The sequence below is a fragment of the Hypomesus transpacificus genome, chromosome 14 (genome assembly GCF_021917145.1).
Source record: "Hypomesus transpacificus isolate Combined female chromosome 14, fHypTra1, whole genome shotgun sequence".
NCBI classification, from domain to species: Eukaryota; Metazoa; Chordata; class Actinopteri; order Osmeriformes; family Osmeridae; genus Hypomesus; species Hypomesus transpacificus.
Window position 1 is genome coordinate 3,699,748 of NC_061073.1, and position 22,458 is coordinate 3,722,205.

At 46.7% G+C, this 22,458-nt stretch overlaps 1 protein-coding gene across 3 annotated transcripts in view; it reads right to left on the reverse strand.

Moving 5' to 3' along the window:
- Window positions 1-22,458, reverse strand: part of LOC124476446 (contactin-1a-like) — a 60,073-nt gene that overhangs the window by 13,288 nt on the left and 24,327 nt on the right. For all 3 annotated transcript variants that reach the window (XM_047033584.1, XM_047033585.1, XM_047033586.1), the window contains exons 2-14: window positions 19,171-19,287; window positions 16,527-16,565; window positions 10,016-10,130; window positions 9,379-9,554; window positions 8,733-8,828; window positions 6,973-7,179; window positions 5,925-6,024; window positions 5,483-5,664; window positions 4,254-4,378; window positions 3,331-3,448; window positions 2,653-2,800; window positions 1,610-1,737; window positions 701-873 (exon numbers count right to left, since the gene is read on the reverse strand). In XM_047033584.1, the coding sequence (XP_046889540.1) occupies window positions 701-873; window positions 1,610-1,737; window positions 2,653-2,800; window positions 3,331-3,448; window positions 4,254-4,378; window positions 5,483-5,664; window positions 5,925-6,024; window positions 6,973-7,179; window positions 8,733-8,828; window positions 9,379-9,554; window positions 10,016-10,130; window positions 16,527-16,565; window positions 19,171-19,231 (1,668 nt within the window). In that variant the 5' untranslated portion in view covers window positions 19,232-19,287. The remainder of the gene's footprint in view (window positions 1-700; window positions 874-1,609; window positions 1,738-2,652; window positions 2,801-3,330; window positions 3,449-4,253; window positions 4,379-5,482; window positions 5,665-5,924; window positions 6,025-6,972; window positions 7,180-8,732; window positions 8,829-9,378; window positions 9,555-10,015; window positions 10,131-16,526; window positions 16,566-19,170; window positions 19,288-22,458) is intronic.

Here is a 22,458-nt window from a genome sequence, read left to right on the forward strand (position 1 = left end):
CCAGCGTGCTGGAAAGCCCAAGGTCAAACCCATCGGAGAAATTCTCCCCAGTGAGCATATTGAATAATGTCTGTGTTAACCCCTTTTCATGTGAGTATATGAGTAATCATGGTCATTCAGATATGACATTTATAACATTCACTGGCATTTACAACAACGTTGTTTTATGAGGGGGAAAATCTATATTTTTGCAGGGTCGTCAATCAACATCTGTTTATGGAGTACGTCCCCGGGGTGGATTGACAGATGAGAAGTCAGCTACTGCTCACAGCTGCATGGGCTGAAAAGGCAGGGTGTAGGTCATGTCGCTGATAATAAGTGTGAGCAGAAATCGCAGCTAATATACTAGACACCAGAGTCACCAGTCTGTGACCCACAGGAAATGGATACTTATAATAGATGAGTTATACTCATCTGGGCTAAAAAGGATGAATTGTATATTGAACATTCCAAGGCCCTGTGGTCAGTTTTTCCTGAGTATGTACTGTGTACCAGACCAGACCAAGAAACATTGTCAGTTTTTCCCCTTTTGCAAGGTCATGGGTCCTCTCTTTTCTCTCTCTCCCCTTTCCTGTTCCTGCCCCCCCCCCTCTCTCTCTCTCTCTCTCTCTCTCTCTCTCTCTCGCTCTCTCTCTCTCGCTCTCTCTTCCTCTCTCCCCTTCCAGGTCTCTCTCCTTCCAAATCTCTCTCTCTCTCCTACCGGGTTGTGCTCATAGTGCTCGCTCTCCCGGTCCATGTCGATGACGAGGCCATCCAGGGACCAGATGAAGGTGATGTCGAGCAAGGTGTCATGCGACGCGGCACACTGCATGCTGGTGCTCTCGCCCACCTTCACGTCGGCGTTGGATGGCGCCAAGGTGATCTTGGTGGCATCTGGGGAGAAGAAAAAGGCCCGGTGGGGGCGCTGTTCAGAGATGCCGAACAGGATCTGCCAAATGTACAAATATCCTCTCGACAGCTTTGAATCTGGTACCTCATTCTCTTCTTGGGTCCATGAAATTCATTTACAAGCAAATAATATGCCGTTAGTTTGAGTGTGAGGCCCTGACACCTTGAAACAACACTGTGTTCGGAGGGTGGAGTTGAGTTGCATTAGCCATGCTTTACCGGCAGGGGGCAATAGAAGCTAAAGTATGTGCCACAGCAGAGGTGAAATGTTCTTTCAATGTCAACACTTTGTCAACGAGCATAAAAAAAAAAAATACATTAACCACCATATCATTTTGCGCTGTGACAACACGGTTCATAAAAGCTAAATTAACATATTAATGGAAATGGGTAGCTTTAATGCTACAAAATACAAAATCGAATTTAAATATGCATCAATCATTCTAGTTGGGCTGCATGCTTCTCAACCTCCATATCACACAACCTAATCATCCTTCACAAGGGTGAGTATCAACAAAGGCCTTGTCAGAAGCTCATCTTGAGTCAACTACAGCTTGTAGGGCCTTGAGGTAGGAGAGTCGTTTCATCCGATAGGGCCATCAGGGTGGCAGGGGGATGAGGTTGGGGGTAGCTAGGGTTGACGGTAATGGCCCCAGGGCAGGGCTGGGGGTCAGGGTGGTTGGGGTAGAAGGCTGGGGCGACAGTAGTGGCATTCTCTTGCCTGTGATCGTTAGAGAGCCCGTGCTGTTGGCCTTCCCCTGGTCATTCTCAGCAAAACAGGTGTAGCGGCCCTCATCCGAGCGGGTGGCTTTCAAGATCTCCAGACTGCCGTCCTCCCAGAGGAAGATCCTGGTGGATGACAAGGCATGCAGAGCAACCGATCAAAAACCCACACACACACACAGAGACAAATGCAGTAGCTGCAGTTGCATTACTTACATTACACAGCAGCAAAAATGAAATGAACCCCATCACAGTCTCGCTGTTAGAAGGTCACGACTACTCCACCAGCTAGAGCCCTTTCACCGGTGCTCTTTAACCAAGTCAATGTCTGAAATGCTCACATGACTTTTTCACCCAGCAAAAAAAGGACATTGCCTGGGTCCCATTAGACCCCAGTTCTTCCCCTGCTCTCACAGCCAGCCCCGGTGAGTTTGGAGCGGTCCCACACACGGATGGGACTGAGCTTGAGCTCCTGCTCGGTGACGGGCCTCCTGGGGTGCCCGGGGGTCTAAGCGCTAGCTGATTAGCCCTGTGTTGTCAGTGAGGAGCTGAGGGCAGGGCTTACCCTGCCAGAGCCTGTCCTGTCTGATGAGCTTCAGCGCTGGCTTAGTGTCAGCATGAGACAGGAAGCAGACAACCTCCCAGCGCTCTCCCTCACTAACAAACGGATCATCGCTGTGACGCTAAAGAGTTTGAGTACAGCGGGGTCAGGAGGTCAGCTACACACGCACAAACACGACAAAGTCAACCCATACACAAACGAGAGCGCACGCTATGCTAACACGCTGTACCGTGCGGTGCTGTTTCCATCCTACAAGTGCCCCCCGCACACCTAAACGACTAATGAGATGACGTGAACACCAGAGATCCGCATCAAGACGGATCAAAGAGATTACAGGCGAGCAAGAGTAAGTCAGATAGTAAAGCTCAGAGGAAAAACAAGTCCAAGCCAGTTAACTGTTCTATCTGTCTATCTGTCTGTTTGTCTGTCTCTGGATGTCTGTGTATCTGGCTGATTGACTGACAGAATGACCGACTGACCTGGTATTGTTGGAGAGCAGCTCGGTGCCTTTACTCCAGGAGAAGTCGGGCTTGGGAGCAGCCTTGGGTCGACACTCCATCACCACACGTCCGTTCTTGGCTGCCAGGGTCCCCCGGACTGGACTGTGTTCAAATGTGGGCGCGCAGGCTGGAGGGGGGGCAGGGGGGGGGGGGGGGTACAGGAGGGTTCAGACAAAGCTCTGGTATTGCTTCAATACCTGGAGGTCACACCAAATGCTATTAGATTGATCCATGCATCCTCTCAACTGAAACTATGGAGTTTCTGGAACAAACTTGACTTACAACATTGTGTTGCCATACACTGTATGCACTTGCACATTGTACTAAGCAGAACTACCAGCATTTGCACTACTTTGTTCTATGCATTGTAGAGGTAAAATGTCAATTTAATTTAGTATTTTGCATTCTTAATTTCCCACTGACCTCCTAAACATTGGTACTTCTGCTGCTGTAACTAAAGTGCTACTGTTTTCTCTCCTATACTCAATTTCAGGGGCAAAATCCATTATTAAAGGTCATACTCTTTTTGTTCTTCAATTATAAAAGCAAGTTGTCAGCTTTAACTAAAACAGAGTTCCTGTTTTCATTAGTCCAGTCAGTCATCTCACACACTACAATGACTCAGCCAATCAAAGTTAAGTATGCGCTTTGACTCACTGATCACACGCATCTCTGCGTTGGCGTAGATGATTCCATGGCGGTTCTCTGCTATGCACTGGTACATCCCAGAGTCATCGAACATCAGTCCATTGAACTTGAGTTCATGTTTGTCATACTGTCAGGAATGAATCAAGTATTTGTATTCAAGCAAGTGTATTCTACAAATATGTATTGTGTGAAATCATTTTCAGTAGTGTTGTTTGAATTTTTGGGGGTGTTCAATTCAATTCAATAAAATATCTCCTTGGAAAGCATTTCAGGGTTTCATTCACAACACCTGAGCTTTCAGGAGACAACAACAGGGACATCCCTCAGCAGTGTAACAACTTCAACTGACATGACGAACACTTCATTAATATTTAACGATGCACCAAGCACTCTCAGATCAGACAGCCCCTCACCGCGCTGTCATAGTAACTGCTACTACTGCACCCTCCTCCCCAGGGTCTGTTTCAGAGGCCAGATGCTCGGTGACAGTTACGCAACACTAGCACCACTCTTTGAAGGCAGAGGGTTCAGCAGTGCTCGAGAATTTGGCGGCCAATCAGGAGGTTACACATTCAGTCCTCCCCTTTACTGGAAGTTGCTTCAGAAAAAAGTGGTTGCTGAATATGTGCATTTTTCCAGTGCCCTCTCTGCTTTGTGAGGATGTTACTAAGACGTCCCTGACTAGGCCGTGTTGAGAAGAGCAACCTAAATGACATGTGGGTGTGGGTTTTAAGCAGTAGTCGTTTGGTGGTAGGCAAACTCTTTCGATGATAGCACGTGCATTACTTATGAAAGAATCAAGAAGGCACTAAGTCCATTGAAAAATTTAAGGAAAAATTAATGATTTACAAATATACTTTACAATTATCTTTTCAAAGTCACTATGGGATCTGAGGAAGCGGTTGGAAGTGTGAGTGGTGAGGCGGCCTTACGGGGTCTCCGTTCTTGAGCCAGCGGACGTGGGGTTTGGGCTTGCCGCTGGCCAGGCAGGACATGGTGTAGTCTCCCCTGATCTCCTGCTCCGTGCTGTTGATGCTCTCTACCCACTCGGGGAACGCTGGGGGAGGAGAGGGCAGAGGGCCAATAACTCATCGTTGCCCAATGCGTGGTCAATACATTATCAGCTATTTATCAACATTCAACAACACACATGCATTGACTGATTGGTGTTCACAGTGTAAAGCCCTTGCACACCGAGTGTGACATTTTCGTATGCGTTTTTTCGCCATCGTCAGTCTCAACATTCGGTGGCCCTGAATTGCCCAAAAACCAATCCTATCGCTGGTTATGGATGCAAAAACGCAGAAAATTGAACCCGATCCGAACTTTTTTTTGACGGACGAAAGTTTCGGTGTGTAAGCGCGATTGACATAACGTGAGGTTCGTTTTTTTTACGTGCGAACATTTCGGACACGAATTTCGGACTCAGTGTGCAATGGCCTAAGGGCCCTTACTTGATGGTTTACTACAACAAGGCTGAAGAGTTGACTCGAGCATGTGTCCATGACACTCCAGGTTAAAGAACCTCAGTATACAGTAGATCAAAAAGAGCACAAATGTCTTGGATTTGGGATCTTCTTGCTTAAATGAGGTCTGGTGCTTTGAAGAGCTTTCTCCGGATTGACTCACAGAGCCATTACCTATAACGTGCATCGATTGATTCGGCCTCAAGTGAGTGCTAAAGGGTGCTCTCAATTCATTCTGTGTACCAAGTGTGCGTGATCACAATATCATCCCAGTATTACAGTACGTCTATGTATTTCCATTCACGAGACATGGATGCTACACACAAATAGACAGGAACAAAAGTGCATCTGTGGCAGGGTAAGGCTCATAGAGGCTGGTGCAGATAGTGCTGGTGGTCATAGAGGCGGGAGTCAGGTGGCAGAGCGGTGAGGGAATCGGGTTAGTAATCTGAAGGTCGCCAGTTCAATTCCCGGCCGAGCCAAATGGCGTTGTGTCCTTGGGCAAGGCACTTCACCCTACTTGCCTCCGGGGGAAATGTCCCTGTACTTACTGTAAGTCGCTCTGGATAAGAGCGTCTGCTAAAATGACTAAATGTAAATGCAGTGCCTTGGCATAGGAGATATAGTAGTAGTACAGTAGTAATACAGTAGTAGATACAGTAGTGCACCTAGGAGAGATACAGTAGTGCACCTACCCTCTACAGAGACACGAGCCCTGTGCCAGTCCTTCCCTTTAGAGTTGACCGCCTGACACTCGTATGTTCCCTCGTCTTCATACTGCACGTTGTACAGGTGGAGATGGGCACCGGCCATGCTCATCTTGGCATCGAGGGGCAGCTCTCCTTCCATCCTCGACCAGTGAATCAGAGGAATGGGGCTGGAGACAGGGCGAGGGGCGGTGGGGGGTTACAACAAAGACCAGTTAATGACTACCCACCGAGGGCACATGGTAAAAGAAAATATTAACATTACAGTATATATTCAAGGCCCATTGTGCTACAGTCTACAAACACAATTATTTGTAAGTGTTGGTGTGAATATGGAGTTTTGAAATGTCCCCTTTTCTCAAACACCCCGACAGCTACGTCCAGTTTGCACACTTCAATTCAGTCATGTACCGGCTGTGCTCAGACTTACTTTCCCAGTGCGAAGCATTCCAGAGTAATGTTCTGGCCCACTAGTGCGTAGGTGTCTGGGAACTTGACTTTGATGTCCGCGGGGTACTTCCTCGTTGAGCCTGGCAGAGGAGAGGGATGAGAGGGTGGACGTGAGTCACCTGTTTAACAAACTCCCCCGCATTGGAGGGAAAACGACTTAGGCTGGCAACAACATGTTAGTTCTGTGCAATGACTGGTGCTGTATTTAGTTAGAGGTGCTTTGCTGGGAAAGCGACTCTGAGGTAGGTCGATTTAACAATGGTAAATCACACCCTTGTTTACACGCGTGTACATAATAATAGCTTGTGGCAACACACACACCAAACTAAAACAAACCGCTTTGTGTAAGAAACGGGCCATATCCCAGCTAAAGGGCAGTTCTGGTGAAGTAGTCAGAGTAAAGCATATGGGAGAGTGGGAGAGCCCTGGAGGGTTCACAGCTAGTCTACAGCCATGACCTTCCAGCCCTGCAAACACACGTCGACCATGCTTCTGTAGCTAACATCTTCCTGCAGCTTGTGACGTCCTCTCCACTGAGAAACATCTGAAGCTGCCGAAATTCTGGTTTTCTACCCTTCAGGTTGTCCACACTCAATTACACAGACAATTACAGCATCTGGTGTAGGTGCTACTCTCTCCGGAGAAGTCCCATGCCGCACATCTGCTGGTTCAAGAATGGATACCCAGCAAGGCCACTTCCTTCTGTACAGCTGCTATGAGTCAGTTACTTGTATTTGTATTAGTAAGTGTATAAGGATCAACATCAATATCATGCGATGAGTAGCACACAGGATGTGAGAGAATATTATGTTCTCGGAATCTCAGGGACATTTTCCCTCATTGGTGTGTGTGTGAGAATATTAGAGTGATATTACAGTACGAATCATAGACCAGATGTTGACCCTAATATGGGCAGAGAACAGGAAAGCCCTTTGTGTAAAACATCCGGTGCGCTCATGTCAACCATCAACACACTGAGGACGTCCACCAAACACAGACACCACACAGAACGGATGAGAGTCACTAACGTTCGGCCAGCGGGACGAGGGGTATGAACTTGGAGAAGACGCTCTTGGCGATGGAGGGGCTGGAGACAAAGCAGGAGTAGTTGCCACTGTCGGAGGACTCGACCTTGGAGATGTAGAGGTTCCCAGTGCTCTGGGACACAAAGCGACGCTTGTCCAGGGGGATGAAGATGGGGAACTCATTCAGCATCCAGCGAAACGACAGCTCAGCTGCACAGACAGACAGACAGACAAACAGACAGACAGTTAGACAAACAGATAGATAGAGACATTCAGAGAGAGAGAGAGAGAGAGCGATAAAGTGAGACATTTAGAGAAGGACACAACTCTGGACCTGTCAATTAAGAAAAGGGAGGCAGAGTGCCAACTGGAGCCATGCCGATTGGCTGGAAAAAAGTGGTTGGGGGGGGGGGGGGGGGGGGGGGCTGCTCAGTTTAACTGAAATGTGAAATATAAATAGAGAAATTCTTTGTTTGGTGTTTCGGCTTCATTACCCAAGCAAGTATTGACCTTTACGATTAGGGCTGATAATGTGTTTTGACGGTCATGCAGGCTGGTGACGCTGTACAAGGACAAGCTCGCTAGCAGCAATGCTAGCCAGCAGGGAGAGGTTACCATGGTTTCACAATAGTTTGGGTAGACAGATTACCATAACCATGAAGATAAAATGGAGCTGTTCAATACTCTGGAGCTCTGCTTTAATAAAGAGGTTTGTTCAAGGATGAGAAAATAACATGAGCAAGAGAGTGAAAAACTGAGTAAATGAGGCCAATATACACACACACATCCTGTTTAACGACACACACGCGTTGTATAAAGACACACATACACTCCAACTCATACCCACCCTCTCACACTCGCACATGGACGGATTAGTCAAAATGGATTTCTGATGAAGAATAAACAACAGAAGAGAGAGAGCATCCAGGCACTAATACTAGGAGTCAGGCCCAAAGCTACAACATGAGAACAGTCTACTCTCAAATCCTGTCAGAGTCTACGCACTTGTACAATATAACCAGCAGGGGGCAGGGTTTAATCTCTAGATAATTGCATATGACATTGCATTACATTGAACACTCAGAGGTGTATGTTTGACGTGCTGGGGCCGGCCCAGCACTGACCTGGGTAGTGTGGTGGGGGGGAGCAGAGCAGCACTGACCTGGGTAGTGTGGTGGGGGGAGCAGAGCAGCACTGACCTGGGTAGTGTGGTGGGGGGAGCAGAGCAGCACTGACCTGGGTAGTGTGGTGGGGGGAGCAGAGCAGCACTGACCTGGGTACAGTGGTGGGGGGGAGCAGAGCAGCACTGACCTGGGTAGTGTGGTGGGGGGGAGCAGCACTGACCTGGGTAGTGTGGTGGGGGGGGAGCAGAGCAGCACTGACCTGGGTAGTGTGGTGGGGGGGGAGCAGAGCAGCACGGACCTGGGTAGTGTGGTGGGGGGGAGGGGAGCAGCATTGACCTGGGTAGTGTGGTGGGGGGGAGGGGAGCAGCATTGACCTGGGTAGTGTGGTGGGGGGAGCAGAGCAGCACTGACCTGGGTAGTGTGGTGGGGGGGAGCAGAGCAGCACTGACCTGGGTAGTGTGGTGGGGGGGAGCAGAGCAGCACTGACCTGGGTAGTGTGGTGGGGGGGGAGCAGAGCAGCACGGACCTGGGTAGTGTGGTGGGGGGGAGGGGAGCAGCATTGACCTGGGTAGTGTGGTGGGGGGGAGGGGAGCAGCATTGACCTGGGTAGTGTGGTGGGGGGAGCAGAGCAGCACTGACCTGGGTAGTGTGGTGGGGGGGCGCAGAGCAACACGGCCCCCTGGCCCTCCTTCACGTACACCGCCTCTCTCTCCTCAGAGGAGAAGAAATCCAGATCTGTGGGACAGAGAGAGACAAAAAATATGACGAGAGACAGAGAAAGACAGCAAGAGATATAGAGAGACACAGAGAGAAAGAGCGAGAGAGAAAGAGTGAGAGAGAAAGACAGACAGAGAGAGAGAGAGAGAGAGAGAGAGAGAGAGAGAGAGAGAGAGAGAGAAAGAGAGAAGAGAGAAGAGAGAAGAGAGAGATTCTGTGTGTCATTAACAAGCTTAGAGAATCCACTGTCATGCTTGTCCACGCCTCATTTCATTCCACTTATACCAGATTTCCCCTCAACTCGCCTCGTTCAGAACACACCCAGACCCAGTCCCTGCACAGGCAGCACCGTCATCCCCCATAGCGACTACTTCATTAGCAGAGCCATGGTGGAGCTCAAATCATTCAAATCCCCCACTCCCACACACACAAACACACAAACACACACACAAACAAACAAACACGCACGCCTCATCCTCACAAGGCAGCCAGGCTGCCCATTCCCTTAAAGAAGGCATGACTACAATCTGACTCAGAAGGATGATTGGATTCCGTTCCTGTCACTCACATCCAAACTGCACCAAGGCCTCCCGGCTGATGATGGAGCCGTACTGGTTGCTGGCCATGCAGGAGTACTTCCCAATGTGCTTGCTCTTGATGGGGTTGCTGATGACCAGGTTGCCCCCCACCAGGACGTAATGGCTGTCCTCGGCCAGGTCGATGTCGGTGCTGTCCAGCCTCCACCTGGGGAGAACAGGGTCTGGAGCGTTAGGGTTCACTGGGAAAATGTGGGTCAGGATGACATCAAATGTGGGAGGAGCCTGCCGCAGAACAGACATCGACAGTACTGCAAGGCAACACACGCACACGCAGAACGACTCAGCCTTCCCACACATACGCAAGCGCACACACACACTCAAACCTATTACCCAGACCCACACCATTTCTATCCCACACAAACCTCTCCTAGCCACACACACTACCCACTCAGACACAGGTCTCCCGTGGAGCTAGAGGTCAGTCGGGTGAAGCCTTCAGACCTGGCCCTGAGCAGGTCTCTCCCTCCTCTCCCTGCACAAGGACGAATGGCGAGAGAGGAGGCACGGGCCGTGCCTTGCACAGCAGGGGGTGAAGTGGGAGGAGGTGTGTGTGTGTGTGTGTGTGTGTGTGTGTGTGTGTGTGTGTGTGGGGGGAGCATATGTTACTTGTAGGTGGCAGGTGGGTTGGCTCGCGCGCGGCAGCTCATGGTGATCTTGGCCTCAGGAGACTCTTCGGGGTAGATGGTATCAACGGGTTGCTCCTCAAACACCGGCCCCTGTCCTGTGACATAACACCCACACACACGCAAATCATTTGACCAGAAAACGTAAACAACTTTGTCTGGTGGTGATTACTCACAGAAGCGCGGAGCTTTTCGGTTTTAGTCTCCTCGCCACGCGAACACATTGTAAGATCTGATTGGATCGTAGTAGCACTGGTATTTCTTTCATAAGTAAGATAACAAAGACGATGTCTCTCTCAACTTTGTCTGTCTCAGGTGACTTGCCCGACACATATATCCTAAATTGGAAAAGAACAATACGCCTCACATAATCGTAACCCCTTCAGATGCGATCGTCCTCAAAGCTGCCTCGCAATCAGAAGGTGTCGCATCCACGGAGAGCCCTCCTCGATGAAAATGCAGTGCTGCATTCGATCTGCCTTTTACACCGCCAACACACCATCATAATTAGCCTCAATTAGTCATTAAAACAGACAGGCATCACAGGACTGGAATGAATAAGACATACCCACAATGCCTGGCAATGAATAACCAATGAGGCAAAATGTTCCTCAGCTTCTGAGAGCAGAATATTCTCTCAGATCCTGTGTGAGTATTTGTGTGTGCGTGTGTGTGAGAGAGAGAGAGAGAGAGAGAGAGAGAGAGAGAGAGAGAGTAAGAGAGAGAGAGTAAGAGAGAGAGAGAGTGAAAGAAAGAAAGAAAGCGAAAGACAGCGTGTTTGTGTGTGTGTGTTTGTGTTTGTGTGTGGGGGGGGGGGGGGGAGGGTCCAGATGCAAGGGGATTCTGGCTTCAGGCTTCTGTTAGAGTACGAATGACACCTCAATGCCGCTGAGTGCACTCTCTCAGATGGTAATATCCTGCTCTTATATTGTCTGTCTAAAGAGCCGAAATCCACCCACCCCCTAAAAATGTCAGATTGATATGCCGTCTGCCACCATTGGAAACCCAGGAGGAACAAAGGCCCTGCTCTCTCCAATATCCTGCCTGCAAGAAGCATACACTGTTTTCAAGATCCCCTCCCAGAGCAACAAAAAGCATCACAAAGACTTACTTCAGATGCTCACAGGAGACACTTCACGAGGCCGTAAGACAACAGGGTTGTTGAGAGACTGGAAGCTGGCACTGTGGTGTTCCTGGATATGTAAGTGCCTAACATGGAGAGAGCTACGCACGCTCAGACACATATGGGGCACGGTAGCCACGTTAAGTGGGTAACAGTGTTCACGAGAAAGAGAGGGGGGGGGGGAGTGGAATACAGAAAGAGAGAGAGATAGATAGAGAGAGAGAGATAGAGAGAGAGAGAGAGAGAGAGAGAGAGAGAGAGAGAGAGAGAGAGAGAGAGAGAGGACAGGAGCAGTGACCGTATGGAGCAACGTTGGAACAAGAGGCCATGTCTGGCCCAGTGGAATGAGTACTGGTCCTGTACTGTGCACAGTTTGGTATTGGATGTGACAGATGGTGGAGGGAGTGTTAAACAGGCCACAGAAGGTTCAGTGCCTGGAGATACACTCCTCTCTCGTTCTCTTTCTCTTCCTCTCGTTCTCTTATTCTCCCTGCCTTTTTTCTCGCTCCATCCCTTTCTCTGTCATCTTTCTGCGGCACCTTTCCTATTGTCTCTTCCATGTCTCTCTTTTTTATGCACTCCTTATTCCTCTCTATCCCTCTCTCTGCCCCCACCTCTCTCTCTCTCTATTTCTGTCCTGTCTCATGTTGCACAATTGTCCTAATCTCTGCTTCTCTCTCTCCTTCTGTTATTCTGTCTCCTTCTCTTAGCCTTTCTCTCTCTCTCAGCGTCGGATGCCTGTTGTCACAGTGTGCCACCTCTCCCAAACGCCTCTGTGCCCATCTCTCTCCCTCCTATGTGGGTCTCTCTCTTTGTCACTTCACTCTCTACCCATGTCTGTAAACTGGGGCCAGTCTCCCTCCTCTTATTGTCTGTCTGTCTGTCTGTCTGTCTGTCTGTCTGTCTGTCTGTCTGTCTGTCTGTCTGTCTGTCTGTCTGTCTGTCTGTCTGTCTGTCTGTCTGTCTGTCTGTCACTCAGCCACTCACCCTGTCTCTCACTGCACTGTGGGACTCCAGCCAAGGAGGGTGAACAATTTGGAGAAAGTAATCATGTCCACAGCAGTCACACATACAGAAACGCACACTCACGCACACACACACAAAAACACGCAGGCACACGCATACACAGACTAACACACACATCCCATGGACAGACAAACACCCAATCAGAGGTCTTCTCTCCAGGGTGTGCAGACAGAGCCCATCTTCTGGGCTGACTTCATTAGGAAACACATGGCCTATTCAACATTGTCACACTGGAACACAAAAATCTGAGCTTTTTGGTCTCATCTGAATTTTAAATGTTCACGCGTCTATTCCAGTAGCCTGCTTTCTTTCCTGGCATCAACATCTAATGACACATTAATTATTCAGTAGCTAGGTATTAGGTATAATTTTGCTGTGTGTGAATATGTATTTTTGTGATACTGGATAATTAATTAAAACTATAAAACAACTCCCTTTTTAATGCACCAGTTTCCAGTTTTTAGTCCTATTACTTTTCTTGCTATCTATTCCTTCCGATACAAAACTAAAACTGCAATGCATTAAATCAACTAAGGGGGGGGGGGGGGGTAATATAACCATCATATTCCGATTTATGTGTATTTTGTCCCTTCGCAAATGTCTTGAATGCATAATAGATCCAGTGCATGACAAAGCAGGGTCCCAGCAAGGCTGCATCAGAGACAGATGTGTTTATGTTCATTTGTTTACACATACAAATTGGTGAGTGTCCAAGTGGGACACTGAACATATTTATCCTGGAGGCTTCTCCAGCTTCTGCAGTGATAATTACCACAGCCTTTGGGTACAACATGGCTGACACTGGAGCAGATTGCCAAAATACTTCCTGGCTGGATTAGCAAAAAAACAAAACAAAACACAACATGTCACGCATTATCAAACTAAATCATGAATAAAACTGTATAGACAGTCAACAAAAGGACCCTTTGGGCTCCAAAAGTACGAAAAAAAAAAAAAAAGAAATCTTCATGTATTGTAACAGATGGTATGGTTTGAGAAGGCTGTACATTAATAAGACTTGTATAGCAAACTCATATCCCATGTATTATCCACATACTATATGAATGAATCTACATTTCTGATGGCTGTTCATTCATTTCATTTTCATTTAGCAGACACTTTCATTCAAAGCAACGTACGGAGGGGTGACCTCTTGATCAGCAGTCAAATGCTTTACCACCAACCAAAAACCATAGCTACTGTATGATACTACCTCCAATTGACTTCCTTCCATAGAAAACAAAACATCCACAGACATACAGCAGCTATACATGCAGAACAACTGTGTGAGAGTGACAGCTCCAACAGAAGAGTCATATAGAGACAGGAAACAGCAGCCAGAGAACAGGCCTGTCTGACAGGACATAACTCTGTTAGTCTGTGGTGGAGACAAACATCTTTAGGCTATACTACTTGTTCTTAGTCTGTATCATTGGTGGTTTAACCTTATTACACCAGACCTCAGGATATAATTATGTTATATATTATGACTGGGGATGGATCGTGTTAGTCTGAATGAAGAGCTGGAGACTGGGGTAGGTGAGGGGCCAGTGGCGTGTCCTGGTGGTGATTCAGTCTGCTGTCTGTACACTACCCAGAGTGGGCTTGGTTGAAGTGAATGGGTACCCTCTCCTCCACACAGCCCCCCCCCCCACACACACACACACACACACACACAAACACACCCACATACACATACACATACACAATCCCTAGTCAAAGAAGTACACCCACACCCAGAGGGAACGACTAAAATCGAGCAACCCTGCATGAACGATCCAAACATCATGAAAACCTTTCTCTTAACCAATCTTCTGCAGCCCTGTGTCAGTGTGTGTGTGTGTGTGTGTGTGTGTGTGTTAGTGTGTGTGTGTTAGTGTGTGTGTGTAGAATGCATGTGTGTTTTTGAGCAACAGACGTGACTGGGACTTCAATCTCGATACGCTTTACAGCTTGATGTCTGATTATAGATGTTATTTCAACAACAGTCTCTATCATTATCCTTCTGAAAGCAGCCGAATCAGCAATCCTGGTAATAATAATCCTGGTTGTGACAAGTGGCTCTGGTTAATTCCTGAGTTTGTCATCTGGCTGTTAATTATTGTGTCGGATAAAAAGCTAAATATAAATTAGAGAGGAGGGTCTCCTGTCTGGTCAAGCTTCCCCTTGAAAAAATCTTTATATATTTCCATGAATGAACCTCCAATATATTTCCTTTCCTTCAGTAGAAAACAAAACATCCACAACATACACCAGCTACAGTATACGTTATATTTCCTCTGCACAAAACACATGTACAATAATATCACTACCATTCGGACAAAAACAATGACCACAATTACCATTAAAGTTTCATATGCAGTATTGACCGCACATACTGTGTGCATTACTCACAGTAACTATGAATCATGTCTGTTCTCCTCTTGCTGTGAGAGGACCGGGAATAGCTACGGCAAACACAAACTAGGTCCTCCACACTGACACGTTCATTAAGGCTGTCCTCTAGATGCCTTGATAGAGGACCATCCAGTCAGTCTAGCCGGGCCAGACTCCTGTGCCACGCTGACAGCCAGATGACCCTGTGGCTCAACCACCCTGAGGGGGGATGGCATGGCAGGGTGGGTGGGTGGGCACTGTGGGCCAGTCGGCCATGACACACTTTCATTGTTTGTCTACAGCATTGTATGTGAACCAGATCAGAGAGCATGAGATACAAATTAAAGCTAAATTAAAGCAGGGGGAACCCTTCCAGGTCAGTGGATGGGGAGAGAGAGAGAGCTAGAGATAGAGAGATGGGGAGAGAGAGGGAAGTATAATTGTATGTTGTATAGTATAGAAAAAACAACCTGGCCCACAGTCTAGTCTTCTGATTGGGGACAGATGTGGCAAGGATGGAGGAAAACAGGAAAAAAGACAAAAATATAATACAACTTCCCCATCTGTGTTGTGTGTGTGCAGGTGTGTAAGCATGTGTTTGTGACACAGAAAGGCAAGCAGTCTTCAAATGGAAAAGAACTATAAAAAGTCTGTTGGAGCCTCGAAAGTGGTTCTTAGTGTAGCAAGAATTAACAGGCTTGGAGTCAGGAGATTGATTGCAAAGGCTTCCGTCTTTATTGCCAGGTATTTTGGAATCATACGCAGAGCTTCTCTAGCCAGAGAAGTCCCTCATACGCCGAGCCTCCCTAGCCAGGGAAGTCTCCCATGCATTCAATAGACAAGAACTTTTATACAGTCTTTCTACGTCACACACATATGTTGGCAATTATCAGACAACACACAGTTTGTTCAAGATCAACAGATGCCCTCCCTCACTTGGCCATTCTTCCACAACCCATGATTCTTCTTGCACAACCCGTGGTTGTTCTTGCACAACCCGTGGTTGTTCTTGCACAACCCTATCAGGTCATCCTGACCTGATTTCCTCTCTGGAAAGAACATTCTAACGGGAGGGGGAGAGTGACTCTCCCAGCTCCCTCTTTCCCCATTGAGTGTGGGGATAAACAAGTCTTCCTCTCCTCATCTGACCCCCGTCCTAGTTGACCCCTCTCTTGAGGTCACAAGGTCACAAAAATCCCCCACAAGTCCACATGCAGTTCATCCATTACATGACCCAGAGTGAGAAACAGGCTTTGGTCAGTTTTGATCTCCCTTTCAACCCCACTCGCTGCTCTCACACTAGGGCCAAGCGGCTAACAAAGAGCTCTTCACCAGCTCAGCGAAGCCTGTGAGCTCTGCTGGCTCACTCTTCCAGATGCTGAGGAAACTCCCTCCATTCTCCATGAATGAATCAGAAGTGGAAGAGGCACAAGAAGCTGTGCTGAGCCTCCCCCCCCCCCCCCCCCTCCACACACACACACACACACAATCCCCACCCCCCTACTCCGCACACGCACACACACTCCCCGCCCCTCTCCAGCTCTTAATTTCAATACGACGTGAAGCTCAACTATAAATCATGCACGGCTTCCCCTCCACCTCAAGGCTGTGACCTCCCACACGCGAGACAGCCATGCAGGAGCAGAGCCTCGTGCCAGGTGACCCCTTGTGCCCCAGCGACAACGCTGAGGTGTTCAGGTCTTGTTCAGTAAGGCATGCCGCAACGCGTTACATGAGCTGCGAGAGTGGCCGTGTTCGACTGCTCCTTCGTTAAACTCTCTCTCTTCAGATTCAGGGAGACAGATGCTCCACTTCTTGGTTTAAGACTCTGACTCCGGGTATACCTCAGTGGTTAGAGCACCTGTCTTCAAATCATGAGATTACAAGTTTAATCCCCCCCTGTATGTGGATTTGAATGAAACCCTCTGCTAAATGAATGCGTTGTTATTATTCAGACTGCAGGTCTTACCTCCATAGAAGCCAGGTCCCTCCCCACACAGGGATGCAGCTGGGAGACAGACAGAAAACAAGACAGGCATGTCAGCACAGTCCACCAAGCTCCTGTAACTGTGATAGTACTGTTGCACTGTGGTTAAAGGCAGGGTAGGCAATGTTGTTGAGAAGCACTTTTTGTCATATTTGCCTAAATAAACTTCACATCTTGATAGCAACCAATACATATAAGGTTTTGACGGTAATTTGAAATTAATCCGACACCTGTGGGCGTTGCAAGACTGTAATAAACGGCTAATGATTGGACGGGCTATCAGTCGACCTACCTACCAGCGTGCACTCAATGCGCGTTACTATAGTTTTATCGGAGTGGCTTAGAAGGGAGGGGGCAGGATATTATGATTTGAATTGTTTGGAATTGAAAATAAAATAGCTAGCTTCGCACAACTTGCCTAAACAACCTTTAAGTCACTGAGATCTTATAGTTTGCACTGTTGTATGCTTTATCTTTGTTATCTTCTGTGCCTGGTAGCTGAGAGGTGGCTACTTTGGGATGTGGCTGGTAAATACAGACTTCCCCTGGACTCTGACCACCAAGATACTGTTAGAAATGAGCACTTCTGCTCCTTGATCTTCTGCACTGTTAATTTTGTACATCATTTTGGAACAACGAGTCTTATGATTGTATAAAACGTCTACCAGCAAGTGAACAGCAATACTACAAAAAGTTCATATCTGTAGGCAGGGTTTCCATAAATAATGTTGTCCTGCGTATCAGCCTTTGCTGTCCTCATTTCATATGTGTCTCTGTGTCGTACGTACAGCACTGCATTGCAAGCTTATGCAACTGCCAGCGAAGGGAATCAGATTTTTAGTGAGTTTTGACATTGTGTTAATGCTTCCGTACATTTGTTTGGCCAGTGTTTGGCCATAGGATGACTGATTGTCCTATCAACTATGCACTGTCAGCAACCTAGTACTGCAGGCAGAGAGCTGATTTGAGATACTGGGTTTTGATCCTTACCAAGGAAGGCTTTGAGATTCATCACTTGATGCGTCAGTATGTAGCGTCACACATATTGTTGCGTTGAACAACCATAGTACTAATAGGAAAAAAAATATCTCAACCCATTGCAACTGTTGTCATCATCTCTGACCAAACAAAAACAGGACATGCCATATGTTGGCCCGACGTCCTTACTTGAATCTGCTGTTTATGTGACAATGGTACATTAACCATGTGACTCTCTCGTTGTTGGTTGACGCCCTCAACATAAATGTGATGCCAGTGTCCCCTGGCTATGGGGGTGACCCATTTCTGCTACTTGGTCGGATGGCAGCTGAGTTGAGTAAAGAGCAGCCATATACAGCCCTGCATCAGGAGGTGTGTGTGTTGGAGGGGGGGGGGGGGGGTTGAGGAGTGGAGGAATGAGTGGATGGGTGAGGGGATGAGTGGAAGGGTGGGGGTAGGAGGTGTGTCAGAAGGGGTTGGGGGGGTGTGGAGGTTGAGAGGACGTTGTGATATGTTTTGGGCAGGCCATGTTCTTTTGACATTGCCTACAGTGAAGTTGAGGCAGTCGTGACTCACACACTTTCTCGTGTCAAAACTATGTCTCCACCATCCGTAAAGGAGCTGAGTTGGGAAACAGAGAAACATCCTCCGTCCAAACACACATTTTACGGTTCAGTTGAATTCAAATCTGAGAGGGGTGATCACATAAGACAAAGAAACTTTTGTTTTGCCTGGTCTGTTCTAGCGCTGTACAAGTGGTTTGTGTGGCATCACCATAAACTGCTGCAGTATCCTGTGATAGGGTTCTATGTACATGGAATGATGAAATACAAAAAATAGGAACCCTTCGTCCATACAAAACAAAACTGACATGCAAAATAAGGCCCCTGGCTGGGTAACATCACAATGACATTGAAATGGCAGTCAGGCATAATTTAGCCCAACAGAAAATAAATGGAAAGGATTTTCAGGGGATGGATATCATAATGTCATGATTTGAAACAGACAAAGCAGCTTTGAAAGGTTGAAAGACAGAGTTTGAAAGGTTGCCATCAATCTGTTTTTTTTCTTCCGCAGGATTTACCGTAAACTAAGATCTTGCAGCTTGCGTAATGTTTTTATTGGGTGAAAAAGAATGTTGCGCAAGAGCCCAAAAAAGTAGGCAAGCTCGCAACTGTGTCACAACTGTGTCGGAGTGCAAATGTAGTGTAATGAAGTTACATTTGGGGGGGGGGGTAAACATGCAGTATGAGTAGCAGTTTTCAGATCACTATTTACAAGACTTAAAATCCGGAAAACAAACAAATTGGGAGAACAGAAATTTGTAAAAAGAGTGCTGCCGTTGCAGTGCTGCAGTTGTGAAGAACTAAACCTCAAATACACAATCATGTTTGCTAACTGATTGTTAAAATTTTCATTGTTTTCAGTCTATCAAAACATTTAGCAAGCCTTACAAACTTAGTTTGGATATTACAATTGAATTTTCGAAAATCGAAAAAAAAAGAATTCACCCCATGGATTTGAATTTGTTTTGGTTTCAAGATTACAACTGGATGCCCAGAAAAGAGAGATTATTTTGACCCAACATGAGTGAATATAAAAAGTATTTTGACAAACATCGTTGTTATTGAGCAACCCGAGTACTCACCCGTGGAGGAGAGCGCTAGAGCCAGACCCAGAACCAGAAGGTGAACAGGGATGTTCTGCATTGTGCTCTGTCTACTTGTGCTTAGAACCACAGCAAGTGGAACATCAGCAGGAGACCCTGTACAGAGAGAGAGAGAGAGAAAGAGAATGACGAGAGAGAGGGAGGGAGGGAAAGAGAGAGTACAAATAAAGTAATGCCAGACATGGAACAGTGGTATTGCACCATAAGCTCATTTGCATCCTAAAAGATCCCTTTGGATTCATTTAGCTAAGTTGCTAAGAGCATTAACATCCATGTAATGTACTTAGGAGAAGAGGATGTACGGACGCTACAACCTTTTTTAAGCTAAAGTTGAAAACCTTGAGCATTATCAATATTCTGACCCGAATTACTATTCTGTTGGTGTTGTGACAGTGACGTGTAGCTGGTGAGCTACTTGGTGAACCACAGTAAAGCCTCCTGTGACTCATCAGATGAGTTGCAACAAAATCAGGGAACGGAGAAAAACGGAGAAAAAGGAACAGCTGATCCGCATGTTTTACAGCAGGCACAGCAAACACACAATCAGAGAATCATCAAATCAAGACGTATCTTTTAACCTCCTCAAGCTCACAATATCTGACAGTTTCCTTGAACAACAAGGACGCAGAATCCGAGTTCATCCGGTTCGACTGTGAACGCTTGCAATACAACACCAAGAATAGCTGTTCTCCCACACAAAGCGTACATAACAAACATGCTGTACTGAACTTGACTCAAACCCAATATGGAGACTGCATGAGAGAATGCCTGGCCGCAAAACTCACAGTAAAGCAAGCATCCATGAGCAGGCAGCAGGGCAGTGACAGATGCTGTGCTCATGTCAGCCTCCCAGGCACCTCACCATGGGACTGGCTCCCACCAGCAGGTTGATACATAATGATTGACAAGTTAACGGTTGTCATGACCAACCCAGGGCACTATTTGTGTATAATACATTAAAGTGAATTGGCTGTGGCTGAATGCTGCTTGCCCTCCAGAACTGACCAGGCCAGGCTTGACATGACATTTCAGATGCAGGATGAGAAAGAAGAAATGGCACGCAACAGCTGTTTGTGGAGCACACTTGTGTGTAGAAGGAGCAGGCGGGGGAGGGGAGGAGGAGAGTAGAAGGGGGAGGTGGGGGATATGGGGCGGAGCGAGAGGGAGCTCCGTGTGTGTCTCTCGGGAGGAGAGCCGTAGGGAGAGACAAGCAGCAAGTAATGATGTTGATCACCAGTCACTCACCAGGCTTACACTGACTCTCCGAGGCTGCTAGCCGATAGCTAACGGATTACACCAACAGTACAACTGGAAAATAACTGGCGTTGTTGTGATGCACAGTACTGGCATCAGGGTATCCAAAATCCTTTGACATTTGCCAAGTCCTGGATTGACTCCATCAAGTATAATGTCCAAATCTGTGTCTTAACAAGTTCCATTTAAAGACGGGAAATTCTGTATCTAAAATCAAGCAACAATCAACAACAACAAATGTGGTATTGATTTTCACGCGTTAGGTTGGATTAGTAATAAACTGGAGTGTCAAGTTTGACTTTAATGGTACAACAGTGTGATCTTGATATTGATTGTAAGAGTCGGGGGTATTAGCGGACACAGTGAGGTGTGACATCGAGATTGAAATCTCAGTAATCACCAGACAGTCATTACAGTGAACTGACTGTAACAATAGATGGGCATGTGATAATCGACAACGAGAGAGAGAGAGAGAGAGAGAGAGAGAGAGAGAGAGACGAAACTGAGAGATAAGCTTACACAGACATAATGTATCAGTGAAACAGAGGGGATTTCATCTGCACGCTGTCCGTATCCTAGCAACACCTTTCAAAGGGAACAGTTGTGCTAAAAGGCCTTTTGTGCCTGTAAAGAAAAACTATGCAAACACTAAATGGTAACCTGGAACGGAATTATTGTTGTAAACAGTGGTCAGCTAAAGAAAGTAAAAGAATGTGGTCTTACTATGAAACACAGCTCCCAAGGACAAAACTCTCTCCTCTGTGCTCTTCAAAAGGAAACTGGTTTATTTATTATGAAGGAATTATTACTGTAAGTTATGAATCATGAATGCACTTAATAGGGGCACTTAGTAGATGAGTGGAAGGACACAGATGTAGACCTATGAGTCAAGAGAAGAGTTTAGACATCAGATCTCTATGGCAGATACAGTATCTCGCTGTAAGATTACACATTAAATATCGTTTTTTTGTTGCTCATGTATGTAGCTCATGTATGTAGCTCAGGATAACCCTTTGGATAAACGCATTTGCTAAATGTATGCGTTAATCTCACATAAAAACAGACTGGCCAAAGAGAGAGCCCTGCCACAAATAATCAATATTAACATGTCACAGTTAATTCTCCTATTTTCCAGTCAGAATGAGATGACAAGAGCTCCTCGCTCACTTGGCACACTCAATCACAAGCTGGGAAGACTTCAAAAAAGGCCCTTGCTAACGCACTATCAATTACCACAGTCTGACAAGGACAGCCATTTTAAACACTTGGGGTCTGACATCAACAAAGAATATAGAATTGAATATATTCTACAGACATTTTTCCTTTTTCTGTGTGAAATCAGAAGATGCTAAAATCAAACGTACATTTTCACCTCTGCACTTGAGAATCATAATCAGCTTAAGTAAGTTTGCACAAACAAGGAATTCACTATGGCAGGAATTCACTATGCATACGGTAAACAAATAAGAGTTAAATATAAGATGTATAAAATATGAAATGTAAAACATTTACGACAGTATCTAAATAATTCTAACCTCTACTATATAATGTAAAAACAATGATATCGATAAATAAATATATAAAGAAGATATAAAGAAGAGTGCAAAGTGATTGAGCATTGTGTGACCAATATCTCCAACCATGGTTTAACGGTAGCCCCCTAGGGGGGCTAGGGCATGATTCTAGCACATAGGGAGAGTAAAGGAGAGAAGCCCCCACCAAACCCTTTTCTACGCTTGGCCTGATCCCAGCTGCATAATAGAGTTGGATTCTGAATGCCTTATCACCCGGGTCAAAGCCAAGGAGGAACGGGGGATGGGGGAAAGAAAAGAGAGAGTAGTGGTAAACCTCACAAACAGGACGGAGGGGATGTTGATCTCTCCTTCCTCCTCCTTGTCTTCTCTTCAGTGCCCACCCACACTGCCAGCACCAATGATTAAGAGCAGATTGGACTTAATCCAGATGGACAAAGCCAAGATGAGGTTAACACTGGCTTGGTTTTAATCAGGAAAA